Raw genomic sequence first — 19,887 nt, forward strand, 5'->3', positions numbered from 1 at the left:
TCTTCCATGTCTATGCTATGCTAAGATTATAAATCTTACTTAACTAAAAATTAAAAGTTTTTGATTATTTTTTACAACAATTCAAGCTGGCAAAAAAACCCTAAACCTTCAGAATGATGACACCATTTTAAATCAACTTGATCCAGAAAAGACAGAAAGAAACAAAAATGGCAATACTGACAATATTCTAAAAAGACAAACTAAGTATATGCTTTCTGACAACAAATGAAAAGCAAAAATTCAGATATCACACCCAGAAAAAGTTAGACCAAGACCACAGAGATACTTGAATTTTATCGGCTCCAAATCTGATTAAATACTTTTACTTTACTATTGTGGAGTTCAGTTTCAACTACAATAAAAATCCCCAAGTCAAAAGCTGCTCATCAGGAGGAGATTTGGGCACACTTACATTTCTTTCATGTAGTGTCAGAATTTTTTGTGCGTGGGTATTCCTAAACATGGAACTACACAGCTGGTAAAAATCGCTGTATTTCAGATTTCTAGTTACATTTGAGTTATTCCAAAATAGTAGTAGTTTTGTTAGAACTAAGTTAAGAGAAGCTTATCAGAAAAACAAAGCAATTGTTTTGATACATAATTAGCAAAGCAAATCTATTTTTAAATTCCAAGCACATACAAGTGATGCTCTCTTTCAACAGTTCTAACTAAAAATTCCATAGTTTCACTACACTGTATTTAAATCACAGAATCAGAGAATGTCACGGGTTGGAAGGGACCTCAGAAGATCATCTAGTCCAACCCCCTGCCAGAGCAGGATCACCTACAGTAGGTCACACAGGAACGCGTCCAGGCAGGTTTTAAATGTCTCCAGGGAAGGAGACTCCACAACCTCCCTGGGCAGCCTGTGCCAGGGCTCTGTCACCATCACAGTGAAAGAATTTTTTTCTAACATTTTTGTGGAACCTATGTTCGAGCTTGCCCTCATTGCCCCTTGTCCTGTCACTGGACATCACTGAAAAGGGCCTGGCTCCATCCTCCTGACAATCCCCCTTGACATATTTATAAACATTTATGAGGTCACCCCTCAGCCTCCTCTTCTCCAAGCTAAAGAGACCCAGCTCCTTCATCCTCTCCTCAGAAGGGAGATGTCCCACTCCGTTCATCATCTTTGTGGCTCTGCGCTGGACTCTCTCAAGCAGTTCCCTGTCTCTCTTGAGCTGAGGGGCCCAGAACTGGACATAATATTCCAGATGTGGCCTCACCAGGGCAGAGTAGAGGGGCAGGATGACCTCTCTCGACCTACTCGCTACTCCCCTTCTAATACATCCCAGGATGCCATTGGCCTTCTTGGCCACGAGGGCACACTGCTGGCTCATGGTCATCCTGCTGTCCACCAGAACCCCCAGGTCCCTTTCTCCTACACTGCTCTCCAGCAGGTCAGTCCCCAACCTATACTGGCACATGGGGTTCTTTCCCAATAACCTCAACAATACATGTAATCGGAGATTGTAATTAATTCAGAGACAGCTAAAATAGTGTCCACATTCCAGGTTATATTTTGTCTTTTCCCTGAGTTTGATCCATATTACCTTACATGGTGGTAGTGCTAAAAATAACAAGATCCTAAGTCAGAGGGAAACTGAATTGCAGAATAGGCATGCAGGTAAAATAAGTGAAACAGGACATGAAGTCACAAGAAAAATTATGCTACTGCCTTCAGAGAGTTGTAAACCAGATTTTTTGAAGCTTTTTACCTCAGAAGCAGTCTATGAATCCTTAGCCCATATAATTATGTTGACTTAGTTAACACATGTTTTTAACTGGTCAGAAAAAAAAACCTAAACCATGATGTACTAACAAAAAAAAAAAAAATATCACATACAGATCCTCAAGTTTCCTTGACAAAATACTTTTCAGAAGGCATGAAAATCTGTCTTGGAATTCTCACAACAAACAGATTTTCATAGATCTAGTGAACCATCTGTCATTCATAGATTATTGAAAGAAACATTGAGATCATCTCCGAAATTACAGAGAATTGGGCCAGACCTGATTCCCAAGAACTGTAACTGTGAAAAGCAGTATCTCTGAGAGGGATTTAGTTAACACAAACTGAGTTTAACACAACCTTATGGTACCACTTAATCAAAAGGGGTTGATATTGTCTCAATTGTTTGAACAGGGAGAAGCAACAGGTAAGAAGGATAAAGTAGATAAATAAATAATAAAAGGTAGGGTCTACAATTCAGTCTAAATTCATTATGGCTTCTAGGAGCCCACATCTTATTGATCTCGGTGAGCTCACATCTCAGAATTTGCTATTTCTAGCACTAAGCAAAATTTGAGAGGAAAGAGAAAATAACTTATGACAAAGTGCTCATCAATCTGTTTAGCAATCAAAAGAAAGATCAAGGAAGATCAAAGGTGATTTGATTACAGCACAAGTGTCTCAAAGGGAACAAGAGGGAAACAAAACAAACTCTCTGGGTAGGAAAAGGCTTTTTAATATAGTGAAGAAAGCCACAACAAACGCTGCTGTCTAAAAGCTGCAGACAAATTTGTATGGGAAGGCATGAATTTTTAATAATGAGTTTGACAAATCACTCAAACTATCACTGAAGGAAGTAAGGCTTTTTTTAGCTTCTCAAAAACAGTGACAAATTTCTCATCTGCCTTCATGTCCTCATCAGTAGGCTTGGTATAGCACTTCTTTCAGTATGTAAGAATACAAATATATGTCTAATGGGACAGCAACAATCTGCTAATATTTTCATCTTATTTTCCAAGTTAAAAATTTCTATTAAAAATCGTTATAACTTATATTTATTTGTTTTTAAGTTTTTCTGAGAGAAATCTAAAAAAAGAAAAAATGCAACTTGAACACTTAGACTTTACAGACACAAGTTCTTAGGATCTTCTTAAGCAAATCATATGATTGCCTAAAAGATGCAAACAGCATCATTACTTAATGACAAAATGTTTGCACTGTTACCGAAAGAAATGCTTTTGTGTTTACGACGAGCATTTTTGTTTTACAGTATTCTAGCCACAGACCCACCTTGTGGTTCATAAACGTTCCTGTAAAGGAATATATTACTGAGCAGATGCAGAACGAAACACTAAGCAAGTATGCATTTCCAAGGCCAGAAAACTCAAGCCCATGACGATTTTTGGTAATTGCGAATTAGTGAGAACAGCATTCAGAAGGAAAAAGCTTTTTGCATTTTCATCCCCATTTCTGCCTCAAGTCTGTTTCCTCACTGTTTCAGCACCTTGGCAATTTTAAGTGATTCTTTTCCAAATATGTGAACTGGTCCTTTTCTGACTAGCGGAACTGAAAAAAAAAAAGCGAACCACAGAATCATAGAGTGGTTTGGATAGGAAGGGATCTGAAAAATTATCCGAGTTCCAACTTGAAGGTTTCACAGAATCCTAGAATCATTACACTTGGAAAAGACCTTCAAGATTACCAAGTCCTACCATTATCTACTTGTACCAGGTCCACTTCTAAACCAAGTCCCTGAGCACCATATCTAGAAGGCTTTTAAATATACTCAGTACTTACTGCCTGTTAATGATTCAGTTCCCACCAACATTCACTTTAACCCAGCTCCTGCTTTTACTACCAGATCACTGCTCCCGCTGCTACCAGTTCAGTTGGGAAGCTGCATCACTGCAATATTTTCAGAATTGTATAGTATTCAGCAAACTGTTAGGAGGATAGACAGGTAAGTCAAGTAACCATTTATCTACATTTTTGGTTACTTGCTGCTCCATGGCAGAACCTCAAGCAAAAATAACTAGAAAACATAACAGTAATTAAACACTAATATCATAGAATCATAGAAAGTGTTGGGCTGGAATGGACCTTTAAAGTCCTCTAGTTCAACTCCCCTGCAGTGAGCAGGGACATTTATATCTAGGATTATATATTCTAGTGTGATAAACTACCAACAGAATATATGTTAAAAAATGCCTTAAAAACCCCCAACTTCTCCTGAGTCTACAACGCTCCAGTAGTCTACTTAAGAATCATGAGTTATTTATATTACAGATGGGGTACATAACTGTGTAGGAGTCTTCTATAGTGCAAATAAAGTAAAGCTAGATCATGGTAAAGCTTGGAAGGACCAGTCAGTCCTTTTATTAGATAGGATAACTTGGAGAGGACAAGTAGTAAAATGAAGATGCAAATTCCTAACTCTAGTAAGAGAAGAGGCATGAACTTTCATACTTATGAGCAAATCTAATTTCTTTACCAGAACAGTCTCCAGAAAATCTCAAATACTGTAGAAACTACTAGGTGGGTGTTTGTTGTTTTTTTTTTGTTTTGTTTCTTTTTTTGCAGAATTATAAAAGATCTCTGTAAATTACTATTTTTTTAAAATACAATTTGTGGTATTTCTAAGTTTCTGGAAACATTTAAAAGAATTACTGAGCCTCACTTAACAACTAAACGCATTACCTTAAGTATTATTCAGTTACATGAAAACAATCTACTTGCATCTGAGTTCAAGTATCACGTTATCAGTTCAGAAAAACATGTTTTTCATTTAATAGTCTTCTTGCATTTGAAATAGGTTATATTAGATTACCTATCTAGATAATTCAGGTCCACATAAAATAACTAAAAATGTTTCATCCGCAAGCCTAGCTCTTCTTCCAGCTAATAAGAAAAATTAATGTTTCAACCTTTCTACTACTTTTGTAACTCTGGTTGCAAAACCAAAGCCTCATAACATAACACCAACCTCCCCTGCCTCCACCTGAAAGCAATTCCTTACTAGTGGCAGCCCAGACAAGCTCGTTGCTCAACATCAAAACATACCCCTGTACCAGTCTTTACACTCGAACCGCAGCTTCATAAATATTAGCTTCATGCACTCTTGCACTGGTGATCTAAAAACCTTTTTTTTTTAACCTAGAAAACGTTGAAGGTTTTTTCAGATCACTGTAGAACATTCGTTGCAGCAACTAATCCCGCAATAAAGATTGGCTGGTATGAGCTATTGCTGCGAGGCCGTTCTGTTGGAATCATCTGGACTATTAAGAGGCAGGAAGAGATTATGGACAGGAGGTATTGCCTTAAGGCTCCTTCTATTCCAACATCCAGCATTAATACACCCTTTGTTCCTGCTGTGAAAGGGACTGCAACTCTTTTCCAGCCTCCTGTCAACATGCATGTAGACTACAGTACTGAGACACTCAGCAACCCTGTTTTTTTCCTGTGATAAGAACAATTCTTTCGCCTTTAGAAACATATAAATGCTGTCTGAAGACACGGAAGTATTATATTATTACCTATGACAACCAAATGTACAATGGAAAGCAAAATATACCATGCCAAGCTTGTAAGGTAAACAAAAAATTATCATGAGATAACATTTCTTAAGGGAACTCATTTACACAAGATGCTACTGCCTCTTGCAATCCTCAGATAAGCTTGTTTATTTCTAGGAATTGTTTCCAACCCTCAGGAAGTCTCTCCTCTGCAGAAGTCACATGAACAGCTCAGTTTAGATGCTCCTATCTTGGCCCCCTCAACAAACACACAAATCAACAGCACATATGATGAGAAGATATAAAGAAGAATGGAAAGACAATGACATAAATATCTAATTACATGAACCAAGAAATGAAAAATGCAATCACGATTTTGATCTTTGGACAACAGTTTAAGTAATGTGTTAAATCACAATACTCTGTCTGAAAAACAGACTTTTCACTGTGATCTGTTATCAGGTTTGATTTTTTGAAAAGTAAAAAATTAGAATTAAAATCTTTAGTTTTATTTTCAAGTGATGCATGCAATATGTGAAGATACATTTACATATTCACATATATATAGCCATATATGTATAATAAGGAATGTCTTGGGTGTGATCCTAGTAGAGACCAGTAAAACATTTATTTATCAAACAGATAATATATGTCAAGGGAGAAATGATTTATTTCACTGACTTTGAAACAGGTAACAGTCTTTTACCTGTGAAAGATGAGACTCCTGATGGAAGAGAACACCATAGCAGCCACATGAACATAACCATTTTATTAGCAATTTTTTTCCTAATAGTTCAGAAGTTTCTAGATGACAGGCTCCAGAGTTAGAATCACAGTGTAAATACTACACAGTAAGATTCTCCCATTAGAGCTGAAGCTGCTTTAAACTTAAGAGAATCAGAACAGAGTACCAAACAAGTAGTATCTTTGTAGTATATAATGCAGAGTTAACTCCATACAAAAACCTCAAGGAGTATAACAGCAATGGAAATCAGTGTTTATGCCAGCATAATCACATATGACCTGTGGATGCACTTTTTAATTAAAACAGGAGTTACAGCACCTTGCATAAGGACTTGGACACAAGCTTGTTATATCAGCTTTCTTATCCATTTCAATCAGGTGGTAACATAAAATGGTTTTACTAGTTTCACTGTGTTTTTCAAGCTCACTGAATAAAGCAGAAGAACTTTTGCTGCTCAGAAAAAGAACATAATTGCTTGAATATGAAGCCAAAGGGAATAAGATTGACATTTATTAAATATTTTCAGGAGAGCATACATTCTGAATCTCATTTTAACACATGGACAATATAAGAAAATACATATGGACAGATATTGTTAGATACCAATCAAAGTACTTTTAGATTCTACACTGCATTAATAAAACACGCATAAGCTTAGTACTTACCCACAGAGGCATAATCATCTGGAAGTTCAGGATAAAGTTTGTTTGTATTCTTTTTGGCTGAAAGAGAAAACAAAAGTAGCAAGTTATATGATATACTAAAATACCGTGATTAACTTCACATGCTGCCTTTCTACTACATGTTCAATAATTATAAAATTATTGCAGTTATTTAAGGAGCAGTACAGAAGAAAGTAATAAGGATTTTGCTTTATATCCTTGTCTGGAAAAAAAAAATCAAATTACCAACAGCAGCTGCACAGTAAAGTCTCACTTTCAACAAGAGCACTTTGGTAGACAAACTCTTACAGAGCCAAAATTCTGCCTCTTCTGCTCTACTCTACGGCCTCTACCTTCTAAAAGTTAATGACAACCTAAAATAGAAACTAAATTTTCTAGAAACCAGAAGTTTCAAGAAGTAGGACTAGCAGTTTCTAGTAGGTCAGTTTTTACTAAGCTTCACTGTATCATGGGGAATTCTACATATCCAATAAATATGAATATTTCATGTGAACTATTACATGAATGTGTAACTATACAAACACTATTTCTATAGCAAACCTGTCAGAGAAAAAAGGTTTGTTAATATAAAACAAACAAAACCTTTACCCGTTATCACTCATGGCACTATCCCAACAGTATTTGCTTTCAAATGTTTGTCCAAGGTGCTTTCAGTGTTTGCTCAAGGAAGAGTATTAACGAAATACTTTTAGAGACAGTCACTACTATAATAATTGCATATCACCAGCTTTAATGCTCTAATTTTATATAGAGAATAGATTAATCATTATCAAAATGTTTTTAACCTGGTGGTGTTGGTCTAACAGTGGGTTTAGGTGGCTCTGGTCTTGATGATGATCTAGCAGGTGGGTCATTAACCTAAAATATACAAATTTTTTATTTAGAGTTGCATCACACCTGGAAGTAGATTGTAACTGCAGAGACTAGAGGTATGTCAAGTTACACTGAAAAAAAAAACAACAAACCAACCCACTCTTTCTCCACTGAAATTGTGTGAACTTGAGAAGCACACTAAAGAACGAGTGATATACATGTGACTGTAAAGTAATACACAATGAGTTTTAGAAAGACAAAGGTAAATTATTGTCTATCAGTAACATCAACATCTACAAGAAAAAAAATCTTCTAGTCTTAGTAGTATATTGTAAATAAGACTGACTGAAGACAGAAAAAATAGAAAAATTAAGAGTATCCACATCAAACCTACTATGCACATTATTTTCAGATTAAATTGATTAGGAATAGTCAAACAAACTTTTGTAATCATCACCTCAGATTTGATTATGCGTTACTATAAAAATAAGGATATACTTTGCTGTTCTGAAGGATGCAAAGCAGAATCAGCAACATTCATGTCCAAAGAGCCCACCAGGGCAATACTTGAATGAATTTATTACTCACACGCAGTATCTGTCACGTGTTACGCTTTTAAGCATCCAACAGAGAAGAATGTTGCATGAACATCAACATTACCAAGGAACTAGGAACAGTTGGGGAGGTGAAAAAGCCTATATGGAAAAGAGGTGTAACAAACCCTTCTTTGTTCCCTTACAGATTTTCCTGGATTATTTTTTTGCTCTTCATTTTCATATACTTCAGTGAAGGATGCCAGAGTTTGATAAAGATCTTCTGCTTGTGCAGGAAAAGGCACATCACCAAGCAAGATGGCACTAGCTCGAATATCCTGCCCATAAAACCTGATACAAAAGAAAAGATGCTGGGTATTTGATCAGCATAACATTTCAACGACCAGATAAATTTATCTTGTGCCAACATTCTCCCCATCCCATCCCTGGCCCTTCATTTCTCCTATTGATTTTCTACTGAGAAATGACAGAAGTAGTTCAATGCTGTAAATTTGGAATTTTAAGTATTTGCAGCAAACTTGAATGCCTACATGTATTTTTTCAAAATATTCTTCACCAGTAACATTTTGTTCCTGGTCATGTGGTATACAATAACCAGACTATCTGAAAGCCAATCACACAGCAAAACGAAGAAAGGCACACCACTTCTGCAAAATATTTTAATATATCCCTTAATGACGTAATAAAATTCCGTAATGGAAACACTGAAACCTCGATTTCATGAATGGAAATAGGTAAATGTTACTGACATGCTGTCACTAAATTTGGCTAATATTAGCAGAATCAAAGTTTTCATAAACACAGAACATACAAGCTCAAGGCACTCAGAAGTTCCTTGGATTTTTAAACCTAACAACCTGCACAAAGGAACTGGCATTCCATAAGCTAGGTATTTTCTCAAATTCAGTGATGCTCTAAATCATTTCTTTTTTTGTTTGCTTCAGGTGGCCTAAACCTGTATTTCTCACTATGCAGTAAATACCTTAATATCTCTCTTCTACAATATTGCACTGAGTTTAGAATGCAAAGTTTTTGCAAGAGGTAGGGCTGCAGAGGTGGCTTTTGTGAAAAGCTTCACCTATGTCTGGTAGAGCAGTTGGACCTGTCACTGGCCAAGGCTGAGCCAGTCAACGACTGTGGTGGCACCTCTGTGATAACTTACTTAAGAAGAGGGGAAAAAAGTTACCGTGCAATTGCAGGCAGAGAGTAATGAGAATATGTGAGATGAAAAACTTTGCAAACAAAGTCAGTGAAGAAGGAGGAGAGGTGCTCCAAGCACCAGAGCAGCAATTCCTCCGAGTTGTGGTGAAGACCATGGTGAGGCAGGCTGTTTCCCTGAAGCCCATGGAGGTGATGGGTGTGTAGATGTCCACCTGAGGCCCATGGAGAACTCACACTGGAGCAGGTAGATGTGCCTGCAGGAGGCTGTGGCCCTGCGGGAAAGCCATGCTGGAGCTGGCTCCTAGCAGGACCTGTGGACCCGTGGAGAGAGAAGCCCACACCGGGCTGCAGGTTTTCTGTCAGGACCTGTAAACCCAAGGAGGACCCACACTAGAGCACTGTTTCTGAAGGACTGCACCCTGTGGAAAGGGCCCATGCTAGAATAGTTCATGAAGAACTGCAGCCCATGGGAAGGAAACCTGTTGCAGAAGTTCATGAAGGAGTGTCTCCTACGGGAGGGATCCCAAGGAGCAGGAAAAGAGTGTGAGTAGACTGTGTGATGAACTGACCACAGCTCTCACTCCCCATCCCCCTGTGGTGCTCAGGGGAAGGAGGTAGGGAAGTTGACAGTGAAGTTGAGCCCAGGAAGATGGGAGGGGTGGGGGAGGTGGGTTTTTTTAGATTTCTTCATATTTCTCACTATCCTACTCTCTTATTAACAGGCAATAAATTAATTTCCCCGAGATGAGGAGTTTTTGTGCCTGAGACAGTAACTGGTAAGTGATCTCCCTGACTTTATGTCAACCCACGAGTTTGTCGTCATACTTTTTTCTCCTCCCATGCCGTTGAGGAGGGGGAGTGACAGAGCAGCTTGGCTGGCATCTGGTGGTTAGCCAAGGTCAACCCACCACACATATATAATCTAAATACCCATTGCAAGGCCCCTAAAAAAGAGAAACCATTGCCTCTCAAGAAACACTAAACTCAGCACAGTATGTTCTCATAACAAACTCTACTTACAATTTGAATGTGTCCTAGTTCATTTTGTCACTATGCCTTCATTGAATCTTCTAGATTTGAAAAGAACTTACTTGCGATTTGTTTCTTTCCTTTCAATTAAACAGGTTCCTTCCAGAGACACACCCGCAAACAGTCCTCGAGATTTGCAGTATGTATAGACAGCAGCAGAGCTTCTCAGGGCAACATCACCTTCTAAGTTTCTAGAAGAAAAAAAGTTTGTTGGCATTCTTCAATATGGCTTTGCAACGTCAATAGCAATTGTCTTTTTATTTTAACCCTACCAAAAGTGTGCAAGAGTTGCACTCCCCTGTTTTTACAAACTCTGTTGAACACATTCAAGTGGGTCGGACTTGAAGTTCATTTTAAGTTCCTATTTCAGACAGGAGCCAGTACAAAGTAATTAAGTTGCATGATAAGTTTTCCTCTGAAGCATGGAATAATGTTGCCTCATGTGAATGATCTGTGTTAGACTTGAGCTTGCATTCAGAAGTCTGAAAAACATTAACCTATGTTTTAATCATGTTTTAAAATGATCTGATTATGTTTGTGTTGAACCCTACTCAACATATCAAAATGCTCCTTGATTTTATGGTGCCAAAACTAGCACAAAATATTTCATATCAGACCTCAATAGAATGGAAAGATTAGAATTTTTGCCTTACAGAGGATCACATGATATTTTAGGTTTGAAGGTACCTTAAGCAGTCAGCCAGTCCAACCTCCTGCTCAGAATGGATACAACATGAAACTGAGATCAAGTGGTTCTGGGCTTTGTTTAGACAGTTTTAGAAGACTCCCAAGAATACAGATTCCACAGACATTCTGAGCAACCTGTGTCAATGCTCAGTTATACCCATGTTGAATTTTTTTCTCATATTCAGTCAAAGCTTTCCCTTTCTTCAATTTACGACTACCATCTCTCGCTGCCCTGCCATGCACCTCAGTAAAGAATTGGCACCTGCCTTCTCGGTGATGCTGTTGGAAATGTAGCCTCTTGGAAGACCTCAAGGTCTTCTCCATGTTAAATAAGCTGAGCTCCCCCAGCCTCATCATTCACATGCTCCATGTCCCTGGCCATCTTAGCAGGTGTTTACTGCACACACTCAAGTTTATAAACACATTTCTTGTACTGTAGAACTGAAACTGAACACAATGTTCTAGTCACAATCTATAAAGTGCTCAGTAATTGGGAACAAACACTTCCCTTATCTACTGGTTTACAGCCCTGTTAATGCAGCTCCCTACACTCTTCCGTTAAGGTGCCCACTGGCTCAGACAACTGTCTAACAGGACCCCAGCACCTTCTCATTGAGACAGGGACCTACTGGAGAGAGTTCGAGACAGGGACCTACTGGAAAGAGTCCAATGGAGAGCTACGAGGATGATTAAGGGACGAACATCTCTCCTATGAAGAGAGACTGAGAGAACTGGGGCTGTTTAGCCTTGAAAGGAGATGGCTGAGAGGGGACCTTATTAACGTATATAAATATCTGAGGGGTGGGTGTCAAGAGGAAGGGGACAATCTCTTCTCAGTGGTGCCCAGAAACAGAAAAAGAAATAATGGCTAAGCTGGAACACAGGAAGTTCTGCCTCAATATGAGGAAAAACTTCTTTACTGTGAGGGTGACAGAGCCCTGGCACAGGTTGCCCAGGGAGGTTGTGCAGTCTCCTTCCCTGGAGACATTCAAAACCCTCCTGGACGTGTTCCTGTGTGACCTACTGCAGGTGATCCTGCTCTGGTAGGAGGGCTGGACTAAATGATCTTCCGAGGTCCCTTCCAACTCCTGACATTCTGTGATTCTGTGATTCTCAGTAGGACAGCTACTAAGCCTGGAAGGTTCTGTCTACCTAACTGCATAGGCTCCATCCATCCAAGGGTGCAGAACTTAGTATTTGTGATTGTTTAATTTCATGCAACGTCTTCTGTTGAATATTTCCTCTACACTCTCTAGGTCCATCGCTCTACATAGGGGCCCTATCCTGAGGTGGATGTAACCTCTGATTTGGTGTCATCCACAAACCCGTTGAAGGTATTTTGCATCTGGTCCACTAGATTACTGATAAAAATATCAAGCAAGAAGTCCCAGAAGCATCCTCTGAGGAATTCCAGAGAAACCTGCTTCTGAGTACAACATGAATCATTTACCACTATTCTTCAAGCCTGCTGGTCTGATTTTTCACCTATTTGCTAGTCTGCCCGACTCTCACATCTAGACTGAAATGTCCCAGCTTGGATACAGAGATGTTGCAGGATGCATTCTGAACACCTCTGCAAGGCAGATGACATTCATTGTTCTCACTTGATCCACCCATCTCTCTCATCTGTGGAATGACTATCATCTTATCCTTTTATTTTGTCAGAAAAGATGAAAAAACATCAGTGAAAACCTAATCATAAAAACCCCTCAAAACTGTGTAAGATAGCGCATGAGTAGAGTCTGAGGCAACCCGGCTTGATAAGCCTGGGGAAGCAAATGCTTAAGCAGAACCTAACAGCAGCCTTCAGGTATCCATCAAGAATACGAAGCCAGGCTCTTTATAGGAGTGTATGGTGGAACGATAAAAAGCCATAATGTAAACAAATGTTTTGACTGGCTACAAGACAAAACTTTTCACCATGAGGACAGCTGAACCGTAGAGCAGGTTGCCCAGAGACCTTAAGCTGTATCCCTTATTGACGGTCTTCAAGACCCAATTGGAATAAAGGCCTGAGCAACTTGACCTGAAGCCAATAAGAGAACTTCCTCTGAGCAGGAGGTTGGAGTAGAGATCTCATAAGGTCTCTTCCAAGTTAAATTTTTCTGTGATTACATCATCTCATGGTTCAAAGTAAGCTAGCTTAACGAGTTAAGGTTTAAAAGTAATTATCTGGCGTATTTTTATTTACTGCCAGGCAGACTTGTAGTGACATAAAGCATAGACCCATAAGTTAATGAAAATAATAGTTCAGTCAAGCTCTAAAAGAGAATAAATCTCAGAATATTTTCCTTCTACCAATAAATACCTTTATCAGGAAGGAAAGAAAAAAAAAAAAAGGCAAAAAAACCCCAACCCAACAAAGTCTGAAAAGGTGTAACACTACAAGAACAATATGACCCAGTCAGAATGCAGGTTGCCTAGGCTGTTTTGTAGCATTAAAAAAAAAGCAATGTCAATGTTTATACATAGCTTTAAAAAACATCTTCTGTATTTCATTCTACCCCATATTAGGAAAGTATTTTACTCACCTCCCCAGAGGTCCAATTGCAACAGTAAGATTTCCTCCAAGTGTAAGATTCCCTCCTTTGGCAAAAGCCTCTACTGCTCTTTCATGATTCAATATTATCACTAAGTCTGAAACCTATAAAATATCAAATAAAAGTACTACACTTTTTAATAAGAAAGTTAGAATGGCATGAGAGAAGTATCTTCCGTTTTGCAGGAAAACAGGTGGAAGTATTGATGATATTCCCTTCTACAAATTAAAACTATCTCTGGATTTATCAAGCTTTTAATTCAAGTGAGAATCTCTCGTTCTCTCAGAAAATTACCTTCTTTCTTGTAATGGATTCTTTTGAAATGGCTTTCATAACAAAGTTGATTCTTTTTCTGCAAGGTATTTGTAATCTAAAAATCCTTTCATCTACTTAATCAAATATTACTGATATTTTTTCCAAATGGTATGGCCAGTAGGTGATAAACAACAGATGTAACAGAAATTCTATTTTAATGCAAAATTTCTTAATTAACAGATTTTTTTTTCTATAGCTTTTGCAAACAGTTATTTCAGATGTAAAGAGAGATCAGATTAAGAAAATAATTTTGATCCTTCTATAATTGAATCAACAACAGCAAAACAGAACTTAGTAAACAAAAAATACTGTCCAAGGAATAAACAGCAAAACCACACAAGTTTTGCCATTATTGACAAAATTATATTTTCTTGACAAAAATATCAGAGGTTTAACATACAAAGTGTGTGTGTGTACATATATATATATATAAATTAATATTTAATTTTTAAGCTCAAACATATGAGATGTAGTCTGGTTTTCTAAGAACCTACTAAACGGCATAACTGAAAAGCTAATATGTTTGAAAAATTCACATGCAAAATGGGAAAAAAAAAGAAAGTAAATCACTGTTTTAAAAAGACTTTATTTGTCTGGATTATGACACAAACTGGACTATCAAAGAACTTCTACTACTGATTAAGTTGATGCCTATTGCCACCAGTACTGTAAAATAACTCTCTTTGATTTAACAAATTTCAACAAAAGTGTCCTAAAACTCTTTTCTCAAACTAGGAAGCATTTTAAAGAAGGAAAATGTCTTTCAAACACAAGCATGACCCCATAAAAATCACTCTATCTTATCTGAAAGCTCAGTAAACACACTATATGTATTCATAAAAAAATAGAATACTGTAGCAGTATCAGCCTGTTCGACAAAGTAGATGACACTTTTGTATCTCGCTGTGATGGAGCATCTTTTCAACAGATATCTTGACTCCCAAAGACTACTGTGCCTGATCTTTCATCTGATGAACGTGACTGAAAGCCAGGTCCAGGAAGAAAAAAAAAAAAACCCAAACAAAAAATCAACAAAACATTCAACTTACCCCAAATTCCAAACAGTGACAGCAGGGAATACAAGAGGAAATACCAGATTATTTGCAAAACAAGGCTGCCCCCGGAGTATTACACACAGCACAAGAGAGACCATAGTTATTAGTCCCCTGGTAACCTCCGCCCCATCCCAAACAAAAGATGTCTGACATCCGTAGTTTCTGAATCATCCAGCGGTAGAGAGAGAATGATGCTGCTACCTCCTCTTAGCCATTAAGAGGATAGATCCGCAGCTAAAGCTAAATGAATCCATACTGAGAAAACCTCCAAGGAAAGCATTTGGATTCATTTTCATATTGGTCTTTAATTTGAAGTACCAAGCAGTTTACTGGGACTTCTGAAGTCTGTGACTTTCTTCTTCTTGTTTAAAACCACCCATAAATTCTGCTACAACTATGTCACTTATAATCTCTTTTACAGGAATTAAATTCAACCAATTTCAATAAACTTTAAGTTTATATATGACGAAAAGAATACTGAAATTGGACCCTGGACTCCTAAGTTACTTAGAAATTTCTGAATAGTATCTCTTCTAGAGAAGAAGTAAGTAAAATTGTATTGTAACAATGCCAGTAAGGAAACAGCATTTTGTAAGCTGACTAAAATTTCAAAGGAAGGGCATAACACTGCCCAGAAAAAATAGCTTCTGTATGGAAACTAAGTATCAATCGCAAACGGTTACATTATTTAAAGCATCAGATGGAGGTGATGAAAGGAAAAGTTTCACAGATTAATCAAAGCATGTGAAGAGTCTGTTTCACTGTCATAAAAGCAAAAAGGAAAAAAAAAAACAGCCTGACATGCACAAACCCTGGGGCTCAATCTCAATGTTTTGTAATGCATTCAGATCCTATAGTCATTAAAGCCAAAGAAAAACCCTTACCAAAATTAAGAATTTTGTATTCAGAGCATCCTTGAAAATTGCACAGTAATAATGCCTGAGATCACAGAGAGAACAAGGATACAATAAAATATTGATCCCTTGCTCATGATGTGAGTGCTGGCTCACTGGCTGGTTAGCTGTAAGAGACACACTGAGGGCTGGCAGGCACCCCCCAGATCAGCAATGCAGGGATTCCTCTGAAGAGTGGAACGTGCCCACAGCAAGAGATCTTGTTGACAGCATATTGTTACTCTGATTTCCTTGGGGAATCAGCATAACAGGAGCTAAATGTAAAAAAAAAAATGAGAAGAACAGGACTGGAGACTAGAGTGGGAAAGAGGAGGAAAGATGAAAGTGAACAGGGGTGACGGAGACGTGAGGAAGGAGACATGGGAGCTCAGGAACAGGATTTCTCTGAATATGTTGAAAAGTCTCTTACTTAACCATTTCTGCTGGCTGGAAACTGCCTCATTTTTTGAGGAGGCACCATCGGTTTCGGCGCTCCCCAGCTGAAGGGTGAAGTCACTAACCACAAGTTTGAGCGGGAAATGCATGAAGTATCATAACATTAGCTTGGCTCCATTTTACTCCACCTTCAATTCCTTTCACTGCTTCTTGCTAGATGGAGTCCTCGTCCTCTTTAATAAAGCAGTTGATACAGCACTAAGTACAGGATATTTTTAATCAACTCCAATTGGCTCATATGTGAACACAGACAGGGAGTTTTCCACAAGGGAAAAATTCAATCTGCTAGAAGTGAGAAACCAAGGAAACAGCTGTTATGTCACTTCTCATTTATATTTCTCCAAACAAGTAGACTGACAGGATCAAACCCCTTATTTTGTCTTGTATAAATAAATTTTGATAATAGGTGGTTTTTTTTACACATAAAAATAGATTCTATCTCACTAGCACTTAGATCTGTCAATGGATTTTAATTTCTCACAAAAAAAGTATACCTCGATTCCAATTTCAAATCCACCACCAAGGCCAGCAATTCCTATTGCAGAAGGAGCAGACCAGGCTGTCATGCAAAACAAGAAAAATTTACAGAATTTTTACCACGTTACAAGAAATACTCATTTTATTACTATAGTTAAAAAAACACTACCAAATTCTCTATTTAAAACTATGTTCAAAACAAATACAATGGAATCACATAACTATACTCGTTCACAGCACAGGAAGGAATTTAAGAAATACAAGCCTCCATAATCTAAATAAATCTTTGTTACAAATTATTTATCGTACAGTTGTTCATAATTGGACATAACTCATTCTTCTAATGGTTTTTAAACTATACACTTCTATATTTCATCCTTTCCTACAAAGACACTGAAAGCATTTACATCTGGTCAAAAGTAGGTACAAAATCTTGAAAACAGCTTTCAAATCAAACATAGTCACCTATTGCCTTGACTCCTCACATATCTCATGTTTTATGCTATAAAATGAAATAACAAATATTTTTTTCCTTTTAATTCCCCCATGAAGAACAAAAGGAAAATATCCACTTACTTCCGTTAGGAAGACGAGCTAATACAATTCCACTTCCACCACGAGCAGTCACCAGAAATCCAGCTTTGATAACAGACAAAACTGCAAGGCCTTTGGCTTTAGCTATTACATGAGCTGAAATTGCAAAACCACTTATTCAAGATCTTGTAAGAGAAGTTCTAAGAGAAGGGGAAAATAAAACTCTACATTTAACAGTTGTGCACGTGTAAGAGTCACATCATTGAAGCAAAAACTTCAAGAAAACTACAAAAATGCTGAACGGATAATGATGCCTCCACTCCATAGTCAACCACAAAACCAGCCAGAGGTGACATTAGCCAGTGCCCATCTCTGCACTGCCGTAACTGCTTCAGCTATCCTGGTTAGCTCATACCAAATTAGTTTGCTTTTTGTCACAAACATTGTGTGTGAGTACCCTTAGCAAGATAAAGAAGCAGCCATGTCCCTGCAGATTTTTGGAGGGGAGGAGTTTGAAATTCAAATCACAGCAACATACAGCAGCCTAATCAGCTTATATCATCAGACAGTGTTTGTAGCAAAATGTCATCAGCCTGAAAGTCTTATTACAGACTTTCTGGAACATAATAGCTATAAATTTAAAGCCACAACCAGCAGCAACATCGGATGAAGGAAGACGCTAGGAGAAACACAGAATAATAACTGCAAAAAAAAAAAGGGGGACAGCAGCAAATAAGACTGCTTAATCAGTATCAAAGGAGAAATGTGCCCTGATCTCAACTTATTTCCATCTAGCTAATTCTAATAAACACAGATATTCAAGAACCAGAGCTACTAGTCCAGGTTCTTGCTTAAGAACAGGGTGAGCATGACCCAGTCCATCCACCACAGAGGGAAGTCTTCCTGTGCAGGTACCTTTCAGTTGTAAACATGCAAAAGGTCTCTCCCAGTAAGTAATGTCTGCAAAATGTTTTCACAACAGTTACAGCACCCCAGATATTCAATGCTCTCTAAGTTACAACCAGTGAAAACAGCGGGAATTAGTAAAGAGAGCATGATCGCAACACAGGACTGCCAGAACTTTTAGCTGAATCAAAACATTTGCTTTACTTACGAGGTATGATTTTATCAGGTCCATTCCTGGATGTTATTTCTGTAAATTCTCGTAATATTTTAGCTGCCTTTTTAGCTTCTGACTTCAGGTTGGAAGGTATAGGGTTGTTCACTGTAAAACATGAAAGAATTCAAAAATCTTAATTTATCATTCACAGAATCACACAGAATCACACAGAATCACAGAATGTTGGGGACTGGAAGGGACCTCAAAAGATCATTTAGTCCAATCCCCCCGCCGGAGCAGGAACACCTAGACAACGTTACACAGGAAGGCATCCAGGCGGGTTTTGAATGTCTCCAGAGAAGGAGACTCCACCACCTCCCTGGGCAGCCTGTGCCAGTGTTCTGTTACCCTTACTGAGAAGAAGTTTCTTCTCAAATTTAGGTGGAACCTCTTGTGTTCCAGTTTAAATCCATTACCCCTCGTCCTACCATCGGTTGTCACTGAGAAGAGCCTTGCTCCATCCTCGTGACACTCACCCCTTACATATTTATAAACATTAATTAGGTCACCCCTCAGTCTCCTCTTCTCCAAACTAAAGAGACCCAGCTCCCTCAGGCTTTCCTCATAAGGGAGATGCTCCACTCCCTTAATCATCTTGGTTGCTCTATGCTGGACTCTCTCCAGCAGTTCCTTATCCTTCTTAAACTGAGGGGCCCAGAACTGGACACATTGCTTCAGTATATCTCATATAAAAAATAAAGCACTGTAATTTGTATAGGAAAAGTAATTCTTTGCAAACAAAGAGTATACCAAACAAACAGGGAAACGGCAAACATAAGAAATTATCTTCTGCATCAGACCTTTGTCACTGATGGTTTTAACAGATGTCACCTAGGAGAAACATACAAATCTGGTTCTTTTCCACAGTCTGTTCCCCCTGTACTTCCTCAGAACCCACAATGGCAACAGCAAGGATGTTGCACATCCTCAGTTGTTCCTGTCACTATTTTCGGGCTGGTTGCATATTAATTCCTCTAATACTTTTTCAAACCTGCTGATCCTCTTCACTATGAGAACTCCTGCAGCAGTGGTTCACTGCCTGTTACTTAAAGAAATACTTGATCTATTTTAAACTAATCTGCTGGTTACACCGAATGTCTGCTAGTTCGAGTCTCACGAATTCTGGTGAGCAACTATGGCATTCAACTTATCCACTAACTTCACGCTTTTATAAATAGTCACAGCTCCCCAGACTTCTCCACTTCTTCAAGACTCCCAGTCTTCCTCTAAGGGGGCCGGTTAGCTCAGTCAGTTGAGTGTGGCGCTAACAATGCCACGGGCGCGGGTTCGGCTCCCATTTGGTCCCCATGTGTTGCCCGATCTAGTCGAGAGGTAGCGTCCTTGGCGACAGGGAGGCTGGATTAAAATGATCTCTAAGGTCCCTTCCAGCCTTGGCCATTCTATGATTCTTACTCTTTCCTCAAGGTAGTTGATCCACCACTCTGATCACTCTAATTGCTCTTCTCTGTACCACCACCAACTCTGCTGCCCTTCAACTGCCGACCAATGAACACTAATAGGTTAACATCTCTGCAGGAGATGTCTCTTACAGAGCCAGACTTACAGCATGTTCTGAAAGTG

General features: G+C 38.4%; 1 protein-coding gene across 1 annotated transcript in view; it reads right to left on the bottom strand.

Annotated features, from left to right (window-relative positions):
* The window catches only part of SH3YL1 (SH3 and SYLF domain containing 1), a 44,558-nt gene extending 25,327 nt beyond the window's left edge, over window positions 1–19,231 (bottom strand). The window contains exons 1-9 of the mRNA XM_009876632.1: window positions 19,153–19,231; window positions 18,301–18,411; window positions 17,229–17,342; window positions 16,670–16,734; window positions 13,448–13,560; window positions 10,292–10,420; window positions 8,225–8,369; window positions 7,458–7,530; window positions 6,655–6,711 (exon numbers count right to left, since the gene is read on the bottom strand). Of these exons, the coding sequence (XP_009874934.1) occupies window positions 6,655–6,711; window positions 7,458–7,530; window positions 8,225–8,369; window positions 10,292–10,420; window positions 13,448–13,560; window positions 16,670–16,734; window positions 17,229–17,342; window positions 18,301–18,411; window positions 19,153–19,231 (886 nt within the window). The remainder of the gene's footprint in view (window positions 1–6,654; window positions 6,712–7,457; window positions 7,531–8,224; window positions 8,370–10,291; window positions 10,421–13,447; window positions 13,561–16,669; window positions 16,735–17,228; window positions 17,343–18,300; window positions 18,412–19,152) is intronic.
* Window positions 19,232–19,887: the final 656 nt, after the last annotated feature.

This window comes from Apaloderma vittatum, unplaced genomic scaffold, assembly GCF_000703405.1.
Source record: "Apaloderma vittatum isolate BGI_N311 unplaced genomic scaffold, ASM70340v1 scaffold2549, whole genome shotgun sequence".
Lineage (NCBI taxonomy): Eukaryota > Metazoa > Chordata > Aves > Trogoniformes > Trogonidae > Apaloderma > Apaloderma vittatum.